This window comes from Synchiropus splendidus, chromosome 1 (genome assembly GCF_027744825.2).
Source record: "Synchiropus splendidus isolate RoL2022-P1 chromosome 1, RoL_Sspl_1.0, whole genome shotgun sequence".
NCBI classification, from domain to species: Eukaryota; Metazoa; Chordata; class Actinopteri; order Syngnathiformes; family Callionymidae; genus Synchiropus; species Synchiropus splendidus.
In genome coordinates, this window is record NC_071334.1 from 71,532,864 (window position 1) to 71,551,243 (window position 18,380).

General features: G+C 55.8%; 3 protein-coding genes across 9 annotated transcripts; 1 reads left to right on the plus strand and 2 right to left on the minus strand.

The window, feature by feature from the left end:
• Positions 1-299: 299 nt before the first annotated feature.
• Positions 300-2,454, minus strand: LOC128752937 (nucleotidyltransferase MB21D2). Its single transcript, XM_053854792.1, has 2 exons — positions 2,103-2,454; positions 300-1,985 (listed from the first exon to the last, which is right to left on the minus strand). Exons 1-2 carry the CDS (start codon positions 2,332-2,334, stop codon positions 721-723), a joined length of 1,497 nt encoding a protein of 498 aa, XP_053710767.1. The 5' UTR covers positions 2,335-2,454; the 3' UTR covers positions 300-720.
• Positions 2,455-2,671: 217 nt separating this feature from the next.
• Positions 2,672-16,839, plus strand: plekhg2 (pleckstrin homology domain containing, family G (with RhoGef domain) member 2). Of its 7 annotated transcripts, none has more exons than XM_053853357.1 (23): positions 2,672-2,790; positions 3,204-3,345; positions 3,542-3,682; positions 7,007-7,085; positions 7,155-7,492; positions 7,596-7,696; positions 8,197-8,263; positions 9,433-9,479; positions 9,574-9,724; positions 9,794-9,925; positions 9,981-10,163; positions 10,232-10,324; positions 10,381-10,467; positions 10,675-10,705; positions 10,778-10,858; positions 10,935-11,039; positions 11,112-11,128; positions 11,207-11,293; positions 13,067-13,189; positions 13,258-14,314; positions 14,386-14,545; positions 14,610-14,798; positions 14,915-16,838. In XM_053853357.1, the coding sequence occupies exons 1-23, from the start codon at positions 2,684-2,686 to the stop codon at positions 15,960-15,962; spliced, it is 4,566 nt and encodes a 1,521-aa protein (XP_053709332.1). In that variant the 5' UTR covers positions 2,672-2,683; the 3' UTR covers positions 15,963-16,838. The 7 variants fall into 7 exon arrangements, 6 of the variants coding, with proteins under 6 accessions (XP_053709332.1, XP_053709246.1, XP_053709419.1 ...); XM_053853271.1 differs by lacking the exon at positions 2,672-2,790 and adding an exon at positions 2,827-3,135 and having other exon boundaries at positions 14,915-16,839; XM_053853444.1 differs by lacking the exons at positions 2,672-2,790; positions 3,204-3,345 and adding exons at positions 4,661-4,879; positions 4,957-5,106 and having other exon boundaries at positions 3,574-3,682; positions 14,915-16,839.
• Positions 16,840-17,148: 309 nt separating this feature from the next.
• Positions 17,149-17,999, minus strand: triap1 (TP53 regulated inhibitor of apoptosis 1). The gene has a single exon (XM_053855526.1). It carries the CDS (start codon positions 17,891-17,893, stop codon positions 17,669-17,671), a length of 225 nt encoding a protein of 74 aa, XP_053711501.1. The 5' UTR covers positions 17,894-17,999; the 3' UTR covers positions 17,149-17,668.
• Between the last annotated feature and the right edge of the window lie 381 nt (positions 18,000-18,380).

An 18,380-nucleotide genomic window follows, 5' to 3' on the forward strand; every position in this document is an offset into this window, starting at 1 on the left:
AGTGAAACCTTGTTTCTGAAGGCCAACAAGACAAGCCCAAGATGTGAACAAGATGAGAGTCAGTTGCAAACCAAAGTGTGTCCAAAGGGATGTCAGCGTTCACACACCTGCTGACGACCAACTCCATGGCTGTGTTCACCACAGAACCTCACCTGACCATCTGCCCACTGTCACCTGGGCCATCAGCCACCCACCCAGAAACATTCCCACACACAACATGACGCCTCCTTCTATGGGTGACCTCTGACCTCTCCAGCCTGGAATGGTGTCCACTGAAAGGAAGAGGAGGAACATGGGTTCAGACTTTTTTATTGAACGAAATGTGAGCGTCAGTGTTGAAGAAACAAACAGCAGCAAAAGGTAAAACCCCCCCGCTGCCATGACAAAATGGTGGGGTTGAACTCCGCACGCACAAAGCTTCAGAGTGAGACTCGGTTTTCACCACAGTGTCCCCGCGCGTGCGCGCGCACGCGTGTTTGCTAATTGCACTTGAAAACACATCCGCGGTCGCTGGTGAAGGTCGGGAGTGTCGGGTTCCTAAGAAAAGGTGAAGCTGTGGCTCGTGATCTTGTTGAAGTCAGGAGAGGGTTTGGACGACCAGGTGAATGCGACTCTTGTGGCGCCTCAGGAGGCTGACTCCTGATCCTCTCCAGCAGGGGGCGACCGCCTCCTGCACACGACCGGGTGAAGTGAAGTTGCTTCCGGAGCATTCTGCTACATTCAGAAGAACTTGTCGTCGATGCGGAAGTGCGGCCGCGTCACGTCGTCCGGGTTGATGAAGACGGAGATGGACTTGCCGGGGTTTTCCGTGACCAGCTGCTGCAGCTTCTTGGCCAGCCGGTCGTCGGGCTGGCTCTCTCCTCCGGCGTCCGACTGCGGCGAGGGCAGGCTGCCGGAGCTCCCGCGCCACTGCAGGTCCAGCGTCAGCCGGTTGGCGGCCTTGGCCTGCTCGACGGTGGAGCGCAGGTGCTCGGCCGGGTCGGAGCGCACGGAGGAGAGCTTGCGCGCGTGCAGCACGGCCGCCTCGTCGCCCAGGTGCTCCAGCATGTTGCACTGAGGGATGAAGTAGTTGGGACACGTCTTGTTGAGCAGGCAGTGCTGCAGGTCGTCGATGAGTCCCAGCAGGAAGTGAGCGGCGCCGTCCTCCTGAGCCAGGTAGCTGGAGGGCAGGCGGTCGCAGGCCCACAGCATGATGCTGCGCAGGTGGTAGGGGCTGACGGCCTTGGGCCGCGACAGCAGCCGGACGATGATGGCTTTGCAGGCCTGATACGCCGCCATCAGGGAGGAGGAGATGCACTTCTTCAGCTGCACCTCGCTCCTGGCAAACGACAGTCTCCACTCGTTCTCCTTGTGACCTTTGAAGGAGCAGGCGGGCACCAGGTAGAAGCCGCTGATCACCTCCTCCTCGGTGATCTTGCCGTCCCAGAAGTGGTTCTCCATCAGCCAGCTCTGAGCCACCGCCGGCCAGCCCTTGAAGGAGACCACGGGGACGATGTCGTACAGCATGCGGCTGCTGCCCACGCCCAGGATGACGGAGATGACCGTGCCGTTACGCTCCACCTTCTCCACCCGGGGGATCCCTCTCTGAGGCTTCTTCTGGACCTCCAGCAGGACCAGCGAGATGGACTGGTAGAACCAGTCGGCCACCAGCGTCGGGGAGAAGAAGTAGTTGGTGTTCCCGCTGACGTGGTCCACCTGCGTGCAGCAGTCCTTCCACTTGTTGATGGTTCCCTCGTCGAAGAGACGGAGGCTGAGCCAGGAGTGACCCAGAGCAGAGTGACGCATGTCCAAGGTCACCGGCTGGTTCCGGTCGTGGAGCTTCAGCGCCGGCACCAGCAAGGTGAAGTCCATGTCGTAGTCTGTGCCGCGAGCGTAGAGGCTCAGCTCGTCCAGGTCCATGTCCACCACCCCCTCCCGGACGCCTCCTGACAGCAGCAGGTACTCGTTGGCCACCGGCAGTTTCTGGTCCAGCTTCTGGACCATTCCTGTTGGAGCGAGAACCAAAGCGGTTAGACGCATCTGGAAACGGTGTGGACGCGCTGAGACCACGGACACACGCGCGTGACGGCCCAGATGCGGATGCGTGTGCGCGCGCGGCTCACCCAGCATGGAGAAGATGAAGTCCTTGGCAGTGTGGATCTCCAAGGCTCGCTGGTCGTCGTACTCCCGCTGGTCGTGTTTGTTGAACTCCTGAATGAGCCGGTTAAGATCGTCTATGCGGGCCGCTGATCTGAAGTCGAGTTCGGGCCCGGTACTGTGTGGCAGCCGACCAGTGACGGAGGTGGGGCTGTTGCCCTCCGACCCGGCCCGGCTGTGGAGGGCTTGGGCCGCCATCCTTGCCCCGCAATCACGCCTGCGTCTGCTGCAACAGAGAGTACGATACCGAGCCGAGCCCAGCGGAACCTAAGCCTCACCGACACAACCACCGGAAACACCTGCTCCGCATCCTCCCAGGGAAACCTTCAGAATAAAAGTCGCGCATTTAAAAAAAACAAAATCGTTTTTTTTTTTATCGTTTGTTTTTGAAAACTCACCTGTCGGTGCCGATATCTGACATTCTTTCATTTCATTCAGATGATACTGAATTCAGAAAGGCGATGTGCCTGCTCACCGTGGGCTCCCGCCAGGGGTCGCTGCAGCTCCAGATGACCTCTTTCATTCGTCCGCTTCTTCCGCCCCCGCCATGGCGTGGAGAAGCTGCCTCCTCCAGCGCAGACTCGCCGGTGGAGCTGTGTGTCGGAGCCCCGGGAGTAACGGAACGCCAGCGGCCGCCGAAGGAGCGACTTCGAGGTTCGGTTGTCAGAGTTCCACCGGTTCCTCCGAGCTGGCTGTGATCGCGTGTGCGTGCGTGCGTCGTGTCGTGTCGTTGCACACTCTGTCTGTAGAGACAAACCGGTGTCAGAGAGAGCTCCCGTCGTGACATGTTTGACAATGGAAGAGACGCTCGTGTGACTTGATGCGATGGTCACTGGGCAGCAGCGACCCCTGCCGTGTTAGTGACTCGGGAGTCAGAGTCACCTCCAGAAGTGCGTCTGTCAGAGCGTGTCAGGCGGGAGACACACGACCCATGAGGTTCATGATGGAGGAGGTCACGCTGGTTGTCCGAACGACCACATACTTGACTCTCACTAGAAGGTTGTCCCTGTTCAAGTGTTCACCCTCGTGATGTGACCTTGTCTGTGCTGATGAGCGCTGTCCGGCAGGTGGAGCCTAACCTTCCAGCAACGACGTGAATTCAGGAAAATCTCCAAGAAGAAGAAGCCGGAGCTGCAGGAGCAGGGAGTGGGCCACCTGCCACGGGTGCCGCCAAGTCGACTGGCCCGCCCTCTGCTCTTCACGCTCGGGGTAAGTCATTGCCGCGTCGCACGCCTCCCTCTCCTCCTCTTGCCCTCCGTCTGTCAGGTCCGAGGCCTCTGTGAAGTTTGTGTGAGCAGACCAAAGGTAGGATCAGTGAGAAGTTTCTCCTCCAGACGGACAGAGGCCTGCGTAGATGTGGTCCCAGTTGGAGCTGTTGTCTCATCTCCTCCTCCATCACCCTCAGTTCTCCAGCTGCTCCTTTGGCGCCGCAGCCATCTGGCAGTATGAGAGTTTGAAGAGTCGGGTCCAGAGCTACTTCGACCAGCTGCGAGCTGATTGGCTGGAGAACCTGCGGCCTCAGAAACGAGGAGGTTTCCGTAAAGAGGTGAGGATGGCCAAGCCTCTGGGGTCAGGCTTCACTTGGTTTGCTTTTTTTTTTTTTTTTTTGTATCAAATTTTGTATTAGCAATTTGTTAGAAATGCAATGCATTTACATGAACACCGCCCTCCCAGCTTCCTGTTTGTTCTTCATATTGAGGTGTGAAACCTTTCCTGTCTCCGCACTGGACCGTGGTCGAGTGTCACGGGGAGGTCCTACTCCAGGGTCCTCTGTCCTGTTGTGGGCTGGAGCTGGGACAGGGATGAGGCCAGTCTGGGACAGAGCGTGACTTGGTTTATGACTTTGTCACAGCCAAACTGCACAGAAGCGCACATTCAGAGCTGGACACGCACCGGGCACCTCTTCCCTTCTGGAGAGACACGTCACTCACTGGGCAACCCCTCCCACATGCAGCGGCCACACACACAGAGGAACAGCCACCTGCAGCAGACGCTCTGCAGTCACTCCTACCAAAGCCTGTTTTAAGGCTTTTTCCATTCATTGTAATGGGAGAAATCGACTCCGATTTCGAACAAATCGCTTCTCGATCGGCCGTCTGGAACGGACTGTGGTCGAGGACAGAGGTACCACTGTATATATTAAAATGAAAAAGGACAAAAAACAGACAGTGTTATACACAGTGGTTTTCCACTCTGTCTCTGATCTGAATATATGTTGAGTTTTCACACAGCATGCATTCGTGCAACCGATCTCTCCATTTGCACAGTAGGGTGTTCGTCCATTGCCATATTGACAGAGAGTGGGGTGGTTTCCATCTCAAAGCAAGTGTCTTCTTTGCAGCAGTAAGGCAAGTCCATAAAAGCGTTTTTTGTTGGAGGGACAAAGTCAAGCCGGAATCATCATTAAGAAGCAGTAGATTTGGTGAAGCTGGGATTTGTAGATCACTAAGATCACACACATAAGCAACAACTCCTTTCCAGACGCTTCAGGACACTCCCCGCTTGCTTTGCTTGATGGCTGCAGGTCAACCTGTGGTGGAGGAGTCTGACCGAGGGCCAGCGGACCGTGTCAGGTGAGCCGCTGCTTGATGATGTCATCACCCAGCGACTTGTGTGCTGAGCCAGCAGCGTGCTGCTTCTGCGGCAGGCGTCGTCGCCGTCAATCTGCTGATTTTTGGCTGCTGGAGGCTTCCGTCTCTGCAGCGTCACATGATCAAGTACTTCACTGCCGACCCCGCCTCCAGTGAGTGTCCTCTCAGGTCATGAGCCGTCAGCTGGCCCACATGGCCTCCCCTCATCTGTGTGTCCTCTCCTGCCCAGAGACTCTGTGCCTGCCAATGCTCCTCTCCACCTTCAGCCATGCCTCCTTCCTGCACCTCACCACCAACATGTTTGTCCTGTGGAACTTCTCCAGCAGCGCCATGTCTCTGCTGGGTCCTGAACAGTTTCTGGCTGTTTACCTCTCTGCAGGTCTCGCTGGCACACACACACACACACACACACCTCTCCCGCAGGACTTAACCAGCCATAACACATGGCTCACCTCAACCCTTTGACCCTTGACGTTCGAACCCTCAAAACTCTGTGTGGACCAGCCAAAATGCTCTCACATGTTGGGTGTCTTGGGTCCTCACAAGAACATGACTACACGCACCGACCGACCGACCTGTCTGTCTGCCTGCCCAGGTGTGATCTCCACTTTTGCCAGCTACGTCAGCAAAGTGACCAGCGGGCGCTTGGGTGCGTCCCTGGGCGCAGTGAGTGTGAGCGGCTGCATTGTAGATCAAACAAGTGATTGACATGCTCCTGTCGTGTCCTCAGTCCGGCGCCATCATGTCCGTTTTGGCCATGGTTTGCACCAAAATGCCTGACAGGGAGCTGTCCATCGTCTTCTTACCCATGTTTACGTTCGCCGCTGCACACGTAAGAGCAAGACCGTTGCCCCTGTCTTGCTGCCCCTGAACCGAACCCCTCTGTCCAGGCTCTGAAAGCCATCATTGCCATGGATACGGCTGGCTTGCTTCTGGGCTGGAGGTTCTTGGATCACGCTGCTCATCTCGGAGGAGCCGCCTTTGGAATGTGAGTGGTGCAAGTCGTGACTCGGCCCAAATGTGACCTGTGGTGGTGGTGTGCTTCAGCTGGTACATCCTGTGGGGCCACGAGCTCATCTGGAAGAAGCGCGAGCCCCTGGTCAGATTGTGGCACCAGTTCAGGACGGGCGGCGGCGGCGGCGTGTGACCCCAGACCCGGCTCTCTGTGGCCCTGATTGTTTGGAATATTTCAATAAACTGAGACGTGAAGTTCCTACTCACTTCCAAAAGTGCTGCTGGGGGCGGGGCCTGCATGTTGAAACAGACTCGCGCAGATTGTATGTTGCACTTGAAAGCTCGCTCGGATGGAGCCAGTCATTATGACTTGTGCTGCCGAGACATGACGTCAGTTCTCTTGAGAGTCAAGGTCGCGCGCACCACTCGCACGGACAAGTTGACGTGACTTGCCACTGGCGGGAGCCTCGAGCACCTCGTGTCCCCAAGTCTGGCGCCGGTGGAGGGGCTTTCACTGCGTCTCCCCGCAGTGCCAGATGTTCTCCTCGTCCGATCCTGACCCAGAAGCTACTCCTGATGCTCCCACCTCCTCTTGTTTCTCCTCCTCCGAGAGGGGCGGGTCCCTCCGCCGTCCTGGCTTCCACACTTTCTTTTCTTCCCTTCGAGGTGACGCGGTGCGCAGCTGCTGTTCAACTCGGAGCGGAACCTGGCTGCTCAACAACTGGGACGCGGGAGCGGGAGGACGTGGACGTTCTTCTGAGGTACACGCGCGCTCGGGGTCTGGTCGCGTGCGGCGGCGCCCTCTGAGTAGCCGATCCACCGGTTTGGTCGGTGGCACGATGACATGCGACGTGTTGGACACGATGGAGTTATGAGCCGCGAGGAAGTGATGACGCGCTCCAGCGGAGCGACAGCGAGCTGAAGGTGAGCTGGCGGTGGTGGGCTCGTGCGTGTGGAGCCTGGCAGGGACCAGCGCTTGGACTCGCTGTGTGATGGGAGCCTGTTGACTTAGCAGCTATTGTGCTCGTGTGTAACGGTCAAACACACACACGCCGGCAGACAGGAAGGAGCAGTGTTTGCGGTTGTAAGGTGTCGTCATGGAGAGGTGAGCAAATACCCACTTGGGCCGGGTCGGTAGCTCGTGAGAGTGGGACCCAATCAGAGTCGGGGGTGAAGCTCTCCTGAATGTTGACTGACAGCTGCTCCGGCGCTCATTGAGAGTGGTCACATGACAGGAAGCAAGAGGTTGTAAATAGTTTGGGCAGCAGCTGGCTCGCAGGCGCGCGCGCACGCACGCACAGGCTGACGCTTCCTTTCCTCGGCAGAGCTTGGCTGTGGTGGGATGTCATCGCATCATGCCGGAGGGGTCACAGCACGGCAGCCAGAGGTCACTGATCAACACTGGTGAGGAGACCCACAGGCCCAGGGGGGAGCGGCCTGCACTGAGCCCGTCCATCTTCTTCTCCCTGGCAGCGGAAACATGGCGGAGCTCGCTGTCATCGCTGAGCGCCATGGCTGACGAGATGATGTCATCAGACCGAGGCGGCTCCTCCGGTCCAGCGTCCCTCTCCTCGTCCACCTCCTCCGTGTCCCTGCACGAAGCCTCCCGCTCCTCGTCCTCATCGTCTTCGTCGTCCTCTTGGCTGTCGCCGATCTCCGACATCAGTCTGGACCTGAGGCCCCTGGAGGCAGCGGGGGACGGGGCCCTGCTCCCGCCGCCCGCCCGCCAACTGTCGCGCCGGGAGCGCGTGCTCCTGGAGATCGTGGAGACGGAGCAAGCATATGTTCGGGACCTGAAGAGCGTGGTGGAGGTGAGGGATGTCTCTTCCCTGTCTGGTGCAGGAGCGAGACACGCTGTGTCACCCCTCCTCTTCAGCAGAAGGCAGCGCCGTGAGGATTTCTCTCTGTTTCCAGGACTATCTGGGGCCCATTGTGGACTGCAAGGCTCTGCCTCTGAGCTCAGAAGATGTCAGCACCTTGTTCTGCAACATCGAGGACATCTACCAGTTCAACAGGTCTGTGCGTCCGTCCAGGTGTGCTTCAGACTGGATGGAAAGTGGATGGAAATGGGCCACTCTGGCCTGAGGAGTGCTGGCTGGAGAAGGAAGAAAATGACATCACCAGGCAGGAATGTCCTCAGAAGGACGGTGAAACAGACGTTGGAGTTATACAAGCCTCCCTGCTTTTAGGGTCCTGTTTTCACACTTCACACACACACACACACACACACACACACACATTCTTATTCCATCCAGACTTCCTGCCCCAAGTTCTCATGGGAAATATCGTATGAGAAAGTGAGAGCATTTGACCCCCCTCACCCCTCCCCCAGCTGCTCTCTGGGCTGTTACAACTGCCTCCGCTGCTCGTGGAGCTCTGGTGTGCATGAACACGCACACGCACACGCACACGCACACGCACACGCGAGCCATGCTGTCATGTCTGAACTATGTTCCACGCACTGTGTGTGTGCGTGGCGATGATGTGCGAGTGCTCACTCATGTGTTTTTTTCAGAGACTTGTTGGAGGACTTGAAAAGAAGTGGCCACGCTGCTGCCATCGCCGAGTGCTTTGTTGAAAGAGTGAGTAGGCCTGCTTTGTTCTATGGTGCTATGTGTGTGTGCGAGGAGGGAAAGACAAAAGCCAGTCAGCAGAGCAATGCACCACTTTAATGGCAGGTAAATGGTGCGACGATGACGATGATCATGGTGATGGTGATGATGATGATGGTGATGACGATGATGAAGATGGTGATGATGATTATGATGATGGTGATGATGATGATGATGATGATGAAGATGGTGATGAAGATGATGATGATGATTATGATGACGATGGTGATGGTGATGAAGATAAAGATGGTGATGATGGTGATGATGACAATGATGATGGTGAGGATGATGATGATGATGATGAAGGTGATGATGATGATGATGATGATGGTGATGATGATGATGATAACGGTGATGATGATGATGATGAAGGTGATGATGATGATGGTGATGATGATGGTGTGATGATGATGATGATGAAGATAAAGATGGTGATGATGATGATGATGATGATGATGAAAATGATGATGATGGTGGTGATGATGATGATGTGGTGATGATGATGATGGTGATGATGATGATGATGGTGATGATGATGATGATGATGATGGTGATGATGATGTGGTGATGATGATGAAGATGATGATGATGATGGTGATGATGATGATGATGATGAAGGTGATGATGATGGTGAGGATGATGACGACGATGATGACGATGGTGATGAAGATGTTGATGATGGTGATGAAGATAAAGATGGTGGTGATGATGATGATGATGTGATGAAGATGATGATGGCGACGATGGTGATGAGGATGATGATGATGATGATGATGATGGTGGTGATGAACATGGTGATGAAGATGATGATGGTGATGATGGTGATGGTGATGAAGATAAAGATGGTGATGATGATGATGAAGATGGTGATGAAGATGATGATGATTATGATGATGATGGTGGTGATGATGATGATGATGATGGTGATGATGATGATGATGAAGGTGATGATGATGGTGATGGTGATGATGGTGATGAAGGTGATGATGGTGGTGATGGTGAGGATGATGATGATGATGATGACGATGGTGATGAAGATGGTGATGATGGTGATGAAGATAAAGATGGTGGTGATGATGATGATGATGTGATGAAGATGGTAGTGAGAGTGAAGAACTTGATTCCGGTCTCTCTTTCAGAGTGAAGACTTTGATATCTACACACTTTACTGTATGAACTATCCCAAGTAAGTTCACATCGTCTCACGCACACACACCTTGCCGCCACTGTGGTGTCCCCTCTGTGAAGTCACGTGTGCGCACGTGCGTGCGTGTCCGCAGCTGTGTGTCCCTCCTGCATCAGTGTCTGAAAAACGACACCATCTGTGGTTTCTTCACCGAGAGACAAAGCAGTCTGAACCAGAGTTTGCCTGTGGAGACGTACCTGCTGAAGCCGGTGCAGCGGATCCTCAAGTACCACCTGCTGCTGCAGGTAGAGCCGTGTTCACGTGGCCCAGTCAGTGCGGAGAGTGAGGAGGCTGCTTCTCTGCCTCGTCCCCAGGAACTCTGCCGACACGTGGAGCCCAGTGACCCTGGCTTCCAGGTGGTGGAGGAGGCCCTGGTCACCATGACGGCCGTGGCCTGGTACATCAACGACATGAAGCGAAGACAGGAGCTGTCCGTCCGACTGAAGGTGCCTCGTCTCTGATGGGCCGCTGCACCCTGGACTCTGACCTTTGGCTTTGCAGGAAATTGAGGCGTCGCTGGTGAACTGGACTGGACCCAGTCTGGCTGGCTTTGGTGATCTGCTTCTGGAAGGTTCTTTCAGAGTCCAGAAGGTGAAGAAGGAGCGAGCGTTCTTCTTGTTTGAGAAGATGCTGTTGATCACCAAGAAGAAGCTCCAGCGCTTCGTCTACAGCTCCCACATCTTCGTAAGCTCCCATCCCGTCTTGTCCAATCCGCTGCCACGTGTTGCCGCTGACCTTGTGTGGCGCCGCAGTGCTGCAACCTGGCGCTGGTGGAAACGCTGAAGGAGCCGCTGAGTTTCCGCGTGTGGGACCAGAACATCCTGAAGGATCAGCACACGGTGCAGGTGAGAGCGGCACCATTCCTGCGCTGCACTGTCGCCTCATCGTGCCATTGTTTCAGACGAGAAACCAAGAGGAGAAAAGGTTGTGGGTTCACTTCCTGAAGAAAGTGATGGTGGAGAATCATCCGGCATCGCTGCCACACAAGGTGCGTGTCCGCCGCGCGCTGACAGACAAACACTGGCTCGCGGCCAGTTTTGGGGAAATGCAGTCAAAGGTCAGAGAAAAGTTTCCCCACCGAGCGCATGGCGCGGAGGTAGTCGTCCGCTCACCGGTCCTCAGGTGCCCCCCGCTGGTAAGAGACGCGAGCTTTTCTCGCCCTGTTGTCTGACGCTCGAGTTGTTTCCTGTTGCAGGCCAGAAGATTGCTGGGGAACCAGTGTGTGTGTGAGTACCGAGCCGCTCCCTCGTCCACACGCTGGGTGGCCGCGGATCGCTGACACGGCTTCTGTCTTCCAGCCGCCCGCTCAGAGCCGCAGCAGTGCTCCACACGAGCGCCGGAGCGCTCTCCAGCGCATCAGCGCAGCCGCCGTCACTCAGGCAAGTGTGTGCCGTGACAGCGGTGCCGGTGCTTTATGGTGCTGGATCACTGAAGCTCACCAGTGGCTGTGTCCAGAACCTCAAGGTCTGCTGCTGCCGTCCACTCCGGAGAGGGGCAGGAGGGGGCGCCACCTGTTGCTGGACAGAAGCTCGTCTCACAGAGTGTGCAGGAGGCGCTCAGGTGAGCCGGTCCCACAGCCACATGCTGCTCCTCTCAGTCGTGACTAACTGCTGTCCGTCATTCTGTCCACAGATCCAGCAGATCTGAAGGTCAGTCACAGGTGACTCATGACCACGGTGCCGCTCTGGGAGCTCAACACCCTTGCTGCTCTCTCTCTCTGTCCGCAGAGCGACGGCCAGGCTACACCCGGTGACGTCACGTCCTGTGTCCTCCAGCTGAAGGCTGAGCCCCATGGTGACCAGCCGAGGGAGCAGGTGAGAACCTGGAGAGAAGCGAAAGTCAAAAGCACTCGGAGCCAGGCCAGGCCCCTCACACCCGTGTCTATCAGCCGGTGGGCGGCGGTGAGAGGGGTGCTGCGGGAAAGGAGCCAGTTTCACGGGCGACATGGTGACATTGGATCATGAACGGTTACCCACGTGATCAGGTCACATGGATTCGCTCATGTTGTTGGTGCTCCTACAGCCAGACGCGCTCGCAGCGAAGCAGCCGGTCGAACGAGACCACACGCCTCCACCACAGAACCATGGGGTGATCCTTGTTGGACCTGTGACACCGCAGCACTAACCCAGCTAGCTGAGCTAACTCTGTTAGCAGAGTGCACGGAGCTAATTGAGCTAACAGAGCTAGCTGATCGAACGGAGCTAACGGATAAGCTTCAATAGTTAGTGACATTTGTAAACGATCAAAGTTTGCCCTGTTGTTTAAAAGTGGGGAAGTGGGAAAGGGTTGCATTGGACCAATCTGTGTCACAGAGGATCTCCTCCGAGGCTCTGAAAATGACTCCGCTCAGGTCTGATCATGAGTTTGCAAGTTAGTTTGTACACAGACAGACAGACAGACAGACAGACAGACAGACAGACAGACAGACAGGCAGGCAGAGAGACTGGCAGGCAGACAGACAGGCAGAGAGACAGGCAGACAGACAGGCAGAGAGACAGGCAGACAGGCAGACAGACAGACAGGCAGGCAGACAGGCAGACAGACAGGCAGACAGGCAGGCAGGCAGGCAGACAGGCAGGCAGACAGAGAGACAGAGGCTGACCAACTCCTTGGTGGTGGAGACGGTGCCTCGCCAACACATCCTCACTCCTGCAGTGTAACATGTTGGAAAGTCCTGGCTGGCACATGCCATGTGAGCCATGGACGGAGTTTGGGGTCAGGCAACCCCGCCATAGGATGGCGCTCCTTTCACGCTACATGTCGCTTGTTGTGTCAACCACTGTCAGCGTCGTGCATGTCGTCCGACCAGATCCTCTGCTGCTTGGCTGGGTCTGCTAGACTCCACATCCTGGTGGTTTAGTTACGGCCGATAACTCACCGTACACAATATAGTACACAGTCTCCACGGTGACACTTCTGCATCTGCCCATACACTGGATAAACACACGGCTCACTGGCTGCATTGGACCTTCACACGTGAACATGAGGAGAGGGTGACGGCGCTCTCCAGCTCCGCGGCGTGTGACAGCTGTGGAGAGTGTGGTGGACTGTGGTTCACCGTGGTCGTTTGAAAGTGATGTTGAATCCAGGGAACCTTGGATCATGACACTGGTGGACTCTGACTCTCTGGATCCCTGTTTCTTTGATGAGATGGAGTGGTCCTCACAGGTTCTCTGAGGCGCTCCTCTGCCTTGGTTCACATCAACACATGCAGCTCTCCTGCTGCCAAGGTGACAACACTTGGATATTGGCGGCGTTTGTTCACTCTTCTATTGAGACATCAACAAACCGTGGTGTTGGGCACAGAAAAGCTGCCGAAGCAAAGTGGAGAGAAGTTGTGAAGTGGAGAGACGCGACCGCAGAGAATGTTGCCTGTCGACACAGGACAATGAGATCTGAGGGTGAAATGAGCTGCTGGGTGCTTTGGTGCAGCCAAGTCTCAGAGATGAGTTTAACAAGCGTTTGTTCGCTGAGGTTCCTCGTAGGAGCTCAAACGTTGTGAGTGTCTCGATCCATTCCAGAGGTGATGTCAGATAAATGCTGTGTCCCAGCTGACACAGTGATGACCTGGTTTCTCTGACGCACAGGAGGAGGAGGAGGACTTGGCCTACGTGGCCCCGCCCACACTGTCAATCACTGAGGAGATTCTGGAGATCATCGACCAGCAGACGAGAAGCCGAGAGACACCCCACTCTCCTCCCAAGCCTGTGGTAACAGACCTCCAGACCCTGACCTCAGTGGAAGCGCTGGCTGATCCCTCTATCTCTCTCCTCATCAGATTCTGGAACATCTAGGACAGGTTCCGGATCCTCCTCCAGAGCTGGATCATGACGCCACTTCTGTCCCTCAAGAAGCTGCGCTGCTGACAGACACGGAGGACAGTTGTCCCACAGTGGCCCACCACCATGGCCAGATGGAAGCCAGCGGTGCTCTCCACCAGAGTGACTCCAGCGAAGATCGTGGAGTGCTGGGCCACTCACAGAGGCTGGCGGAGGAGCGGTTGGAGCTCTCTGAGTCCCTCAGCCTGACCAGCACCTCGCTCAGAGACCAGAGTCAAGACAGTGAACCGTGCGGCTCCAGGCGTGAGTGTGCCACCAGCGCCTCCCGCCTGGACCAGAGCCAGGTGGAGGAGGTCCGACACTTCCTCAGCTCTGAGTTTACTGGAGATGATCAGGGACCTGGAGCATCAAGGAGCAGATCTTTGGAACCGCCCCACTGTGAGAGCAAGAGTCAAACCGCAGGACCGGATCACCCGACTCCAGAGGTGGACCAGGCACCCCATCCCGGCCAACCTAGCCCTTCGATGTGGAGGCCTACGACGCGACAAGTCGTGAAAGACAGTGGACCGTCAAAATCTGGAGCGGAAACCGAAGATATGGCTCAGGAAGCTCCAGAGACGCTGACCATAGAGGTCCAAGCCGATGTTAAAGCTGAGTCCTGCGTGCAGGAACAGACCGGGCCAGGCTGGAATCAGGTCAGTGAGACTGACACCAAGCAGGACCTGACCGTGCACCAGGGTCTGGGCTCCTACCTGGAGGGTATCAAGCTGTTTGAGTCAAGCACCACCAGTGACTGTGACCCAGTGGTGATCCAGAACTCAGAGCGGATTCTGAACCGGGTTCAAACCCTGGCTCGGATGTACAGCCGCTGGAATGCAGGAGTTAAGGTCCCCACCAACCAAAGACCAAGGTCCTGGGGGTCACGAAGTTCTGCTTCTCCCACAGGCTCTGACCATGATCTGTTCCAGTCGAAAACAGAAGCCCAGAGCAATCAGAACCAAGCAGGGTTGGACAAGAACCAGGTATCTCCACTGAGCCCAGAGATCTCCAGCCCAGGTGGGCCCACGTCACCACAGTCTCGGGCAGCCGGACTTGGCTTCAACTAAACATGTCTTCCTCTTGTGTAGCTGGCCAGCAAGAGAATGCGAGCCGACTCAAGTCCCCACCCTCTGGGGCCCACAGAGCGACTCTCTCCAGGCCAAGGGACTTCCTCACCCTGATCCCCGCAGTGCGCTCGGACGTCCCAAGAATTCCGAGCCAGGATCTGTCTCCGTGGAAGGTTGTCAGGTAGGTAGATAAGGTCTGTGGACCTCGTTCCCCGGACCTCGTTCTTACCGCGTCTCAATGTCAGCTGCAGCATGGATCCAAGAGAGACCACAGCCCAAGAACCAGCACCAACCCGGGCCACACTGGATGAGAACCACCAGGATGTTAGGGGCTATGACTCGACACAGAGCCACACACAAGCTGCGCTGGGGAAACCCACCCAGACTGAGGCCAGGAGGAGTCCTCACAAGAGAGCCCAACTCCCTGCCAGCAGGTGAGGCTCCTCTGGTTTACTGTGACTTGCCTTCATTGTTGACCCAAGTCAGTGGTGCCACCCAGGTTATCTGGAGTTGCTACACCACTTCCAACCATTTGCTCTTTTCCTTTCAGCTGCCGGCAGCCGCACTGCTCTGAGCCCGGATCCTCTCGAACCCCGCATGCTCCCTGTTGCGCATCTAGAGCGTCTCGCCGGCCTGAGGACGGCGCCCGGCCTCAGATCCCGGTTCTTGCTGGATCTCCGGCGCCTTCACAGTCAAGAGCCTTCCCGTCTCGGCCGGACCCTTCGACTGAACCCTCAGGGCCACGCCCCCCGTCAACGTTTGCCAGGTCTCTGGCAGCCTCCCACATCAGCCAGTCTATCAATCAAAGCATTGCCAAAAGGCACTCTGGCCGGACTCCTTCAACTTTGACTCTTCAGCAGCAGCATCAGGGGTTGGTCACATGCCCCACCCCTCCTCCTGTCCCTCTTTTCTCTAGCAGCAGGACCGGGAGCCTCCACAGAAGTTGGAGCGCTCATCACCTGCAGGGACCCAGGGTGGAGCGCCGTGAGCTTCCAGCCAGTACCATTACACATATCCCAGCCCCACAGCCCAGGAGCTCTGTATCTGGATCACCCTGGACCCCTTCTGAAGCCCCTCCAGGATCGGGCTCTCCTCCAACCCGAGGACAGAAGCCCACATCCTCAGTGTCTCCAGCGAAGGAAGGTACCAACACCACACCACCCTCTTCACGGTCGGACTCTGGGGACCACATAGGCAGTGGCTCTTGGGAGGGCCCCCCAGAAAGGTGCTCTCCAGGAGCCCAGGAGCAGCATCTGGACGAAGGTCACTGCCGCAGTCAGCTGATCTGTCCCTACATCATGCCAGCCTGCCCGGGCAGAGCCTCCATCTGTTTGGAGCAGGACCAGCGCCCTCATCAAGCCAGTGTCGAGGCGAGCAGCCGCCACGCTGCTGCATGCGGCAGGCCGGCCCTCGTGCGCGCCAGCTATGCCACCACTGTAAACTTGCAGATCACCAGCAGGGGGTGCATCACGTCCTTCAGCACTGCCCGTCTCAGTCTGTCTCCAAGTCAGCAGAAGAACTTCGGAAATGTCCGAGTACCAGGAGGAGCCGAGGAGAAGGTCAGTGGGGTCAGCCGCCATGGACCCCCGCCACTTTGAAATGCACCCGTCTTCGTCTTTTCCTTGGAACAAGACATGAAAAAGGGCCAAGTCCTTCATGGATTCATGGACAGTGTCCACTGATAAGGGACCAACCAGAAGTGAAACGTACTTGTTCTTTGTTTATTCAGTCGGTTATGGTTTATGTACTTGTTTCATTGCCGCTTCTCTATTTATTTGTTATATTTCTGGCATCAACCGATCCCTGATGTTTTTGAAATAAATGTATTTTCCACCACTTTAACAGCACCTGAATCCGAGCTTCACCAAAACACAAGCAGTCAGACACTGCCCCATGTCCGAGGAGCAGTATGCCTCGACACTTGCTGGATGATCTCACCGTCAGCCATGGTGCTGCGTAGTTTGAACCCACCCCCCTGCTATTCCCGGTATATTGTTCAATGAATGCTCAAGACCTCCACCCAGTATATGTGCTGTCTGGGAGAGGACCAACACTAGTTTGCACCTCACACAGTGTGGACTGGAGGTCCAGGTGTCCTCGGTCAGGGAGACACCTCCATCTGGCTTCCCATGCTGCCGTGTCATCGCATGTGTGACGGAAGCCCACTTGTTTAGTGGGTTGAGGGAAGTCATCTCCAGCTCGACTGATATTGAAGGTTTGGGGAACTGAGGCTGGAGAAGTGCACTTTTTTTTTGCAATGACGGTGATATTTGCTTCTGAGAAAGATCATCGTGGACAGCCATGCGGGTGGGCAGAGTGACTGGGGTTTCCAAACATGAGAAGTCTCGCTCCAGTCTGCAGCTGTGCTCACCCGGTCCTTTCATTCACGCCCTGCTCCATCTGCAGGCTTCAGCTCCTGTCACTGAGTTACGATGGAGTTTCTTCTGGATTTCCTTTCGACCCACACAGTTGTGTTTTCCTCTTGTTGTGACGTTTCCACCTCATTTTTATTCGCTGAGATCCCGCGAGATTCCAGGCTTGGAAGAAGCTGTGAGAGAATCTGCCGCTGATGTGATGTGCTCTGAGGGTCAGCAGAGTCTCTGACAGACACTTGAGGATGAGAAAATCCTCAAGTGTCTGCGGCTCCATGAGTTGGCCAGTTGTTTGCTTGTCACAGACAGCAGGACATGCAGTGTCGCGCTCTATGTTTCAGGTCATGTGTGCAGTATGCATGTGTGAGAGCAACGCTTCATTTGAAAACAATGACTGGACTTTGCACTTCACTTGTGTCTTGTCTGCAGTTTATTTGTTTATTTTGACGTCTTCTGTCGATGTAATTATGACGTAATTATGGAGGGTTCTGAGATGCTGGACTAGTTGGATGAGCGCACAAGTTACATGTCATTTGACAAGGTGGATTACCGTGTCAAAACAGAAACCAAAGTTAAAACAGGAGTGACACACCACTTCAGGTCCCAGTCCCATCTGTGGGGCTCCGAGGTCAAAAAGGTCAAGACGTCGGCAGCCACTGCAGTCAAAGAAAGAAAACACAAGGCAAAGAAGTTGGCGAGTCCGCTTCTTAACTCTGTGGCTTTTTGTTAGTCAACAACGCCGCCGTTTCATAAAAGGTGTCAACTGCGCCAGGTCTGCGGCCATGACGTCAGCTGGACTCTTGGAGGCTCACAGAGGGAGCAAGTCGGACGTGCACTCCAGCCGCTGGCGTCCAGCAGAAGCTCCACACAGACAGACAGACAGACAGTTCCCGTCTGCGGCTGCGCCCACCACAGTCCGTTTCCAGCCTCCGCTAATTCTCCGGCCGTTCTTTGTTGGGCCCCATGAAGTCCACCCCGTCCACCGGGATCTCCTTGTCCTTGATGGCCTTCTGCACACATCGCTGATAGGACCGGAAGCTCTCGGTGCACGGGTCGCCGCTCCGGTCTCCCTTCAAAAACTTGTCGGCGAACCAGCGGTTGAAGCACTGGTCGTAGTCCTGTTTCAGATCCGTGCAAGCCTCGCCCACGCTGTTCATATCTGGGACTCGAAATGAGGTTCGTTGTTGAGGCAGCCGGACCGGAACTGTCTGGGACGACTGAAGGCCCTTGGTGACGTCACTCGCGCGGCTCGCTGTCGCGACAAAGATCTGCGCCTCTCCATGAAGAGCAGTCACGTCATACTGAAATCCTTCAAACGCAGCCAAACGGTGTGTCTCCGCGACTGTAGTCAATCTGTGGACATAAGTGCGTCATTCTAACATGGCGAGGAGCTAAACTATCGCCCAGACACAGATATGCCCCATGAAATACACCGAAACATGCGGCTGTCACTCAAGAGCGGAGTCTGTGGCTGAGCGCCTGACGTGGACAGCACAGTGTGAGGGACACTTGCAATAAAATCGTCTTGCACGCATGTATCAAAGATGCGTACGAGTTTAGACATGGCCATTGTATGTGTGCTTATAACGACAAACCGACAAATGTCATAATAAAAAAAAAGTCAAAGTGGTTCATCTTCGCGTC

Excerpts from the sequence above, each read along its gene's own strand:
- LOC128752937 (XM_053854792.1), bottom strand. The coding sequence starts at position 2,334 with ATGGCGGCCCAAGCCCTCCACAGCCGGGCCGGGTCGGAGGGCAACAGC. Across the intron at positions 1,986-2,102 it reads CTTCATCTTCTCCATGCTGG|GAATGGTCCAGAAGCTGGAC; the intron begins GTGAGCCGCGCG and ends TCGCTCCAACAG.
- plekhg2 (XM_053853271.1), top strand. The coding sequence starts at position 2,957 with ATGCGATGGTCACTGGGCAGCAGCGACCCCTGCCGTGTTAGTGACTCG. Across the intron at positions 9,480-9,573 it reads TACTGTATGAACTATCCCAA|CTGTGTGTCCCTCCTGCATC; the intron begins GTAAGTTCACAT and ends GCGTGTCCGCAG. Across the intron at positions 9,926-9,980 it reads AGCTGTCCGTCCGACTGAAG|GAAATTGAGGCGTCGCTGGT; the intron begins GTGCCTCGTCTC and ends TTGGCTTTGCAG.
- triap1 (XM_053855526.1), bottom strand. The coding sequence starts at position 17,893 with ATGAACAGCGTGGGCGAGGCTTGCACGGATCTGAAACAGGACTACGAC.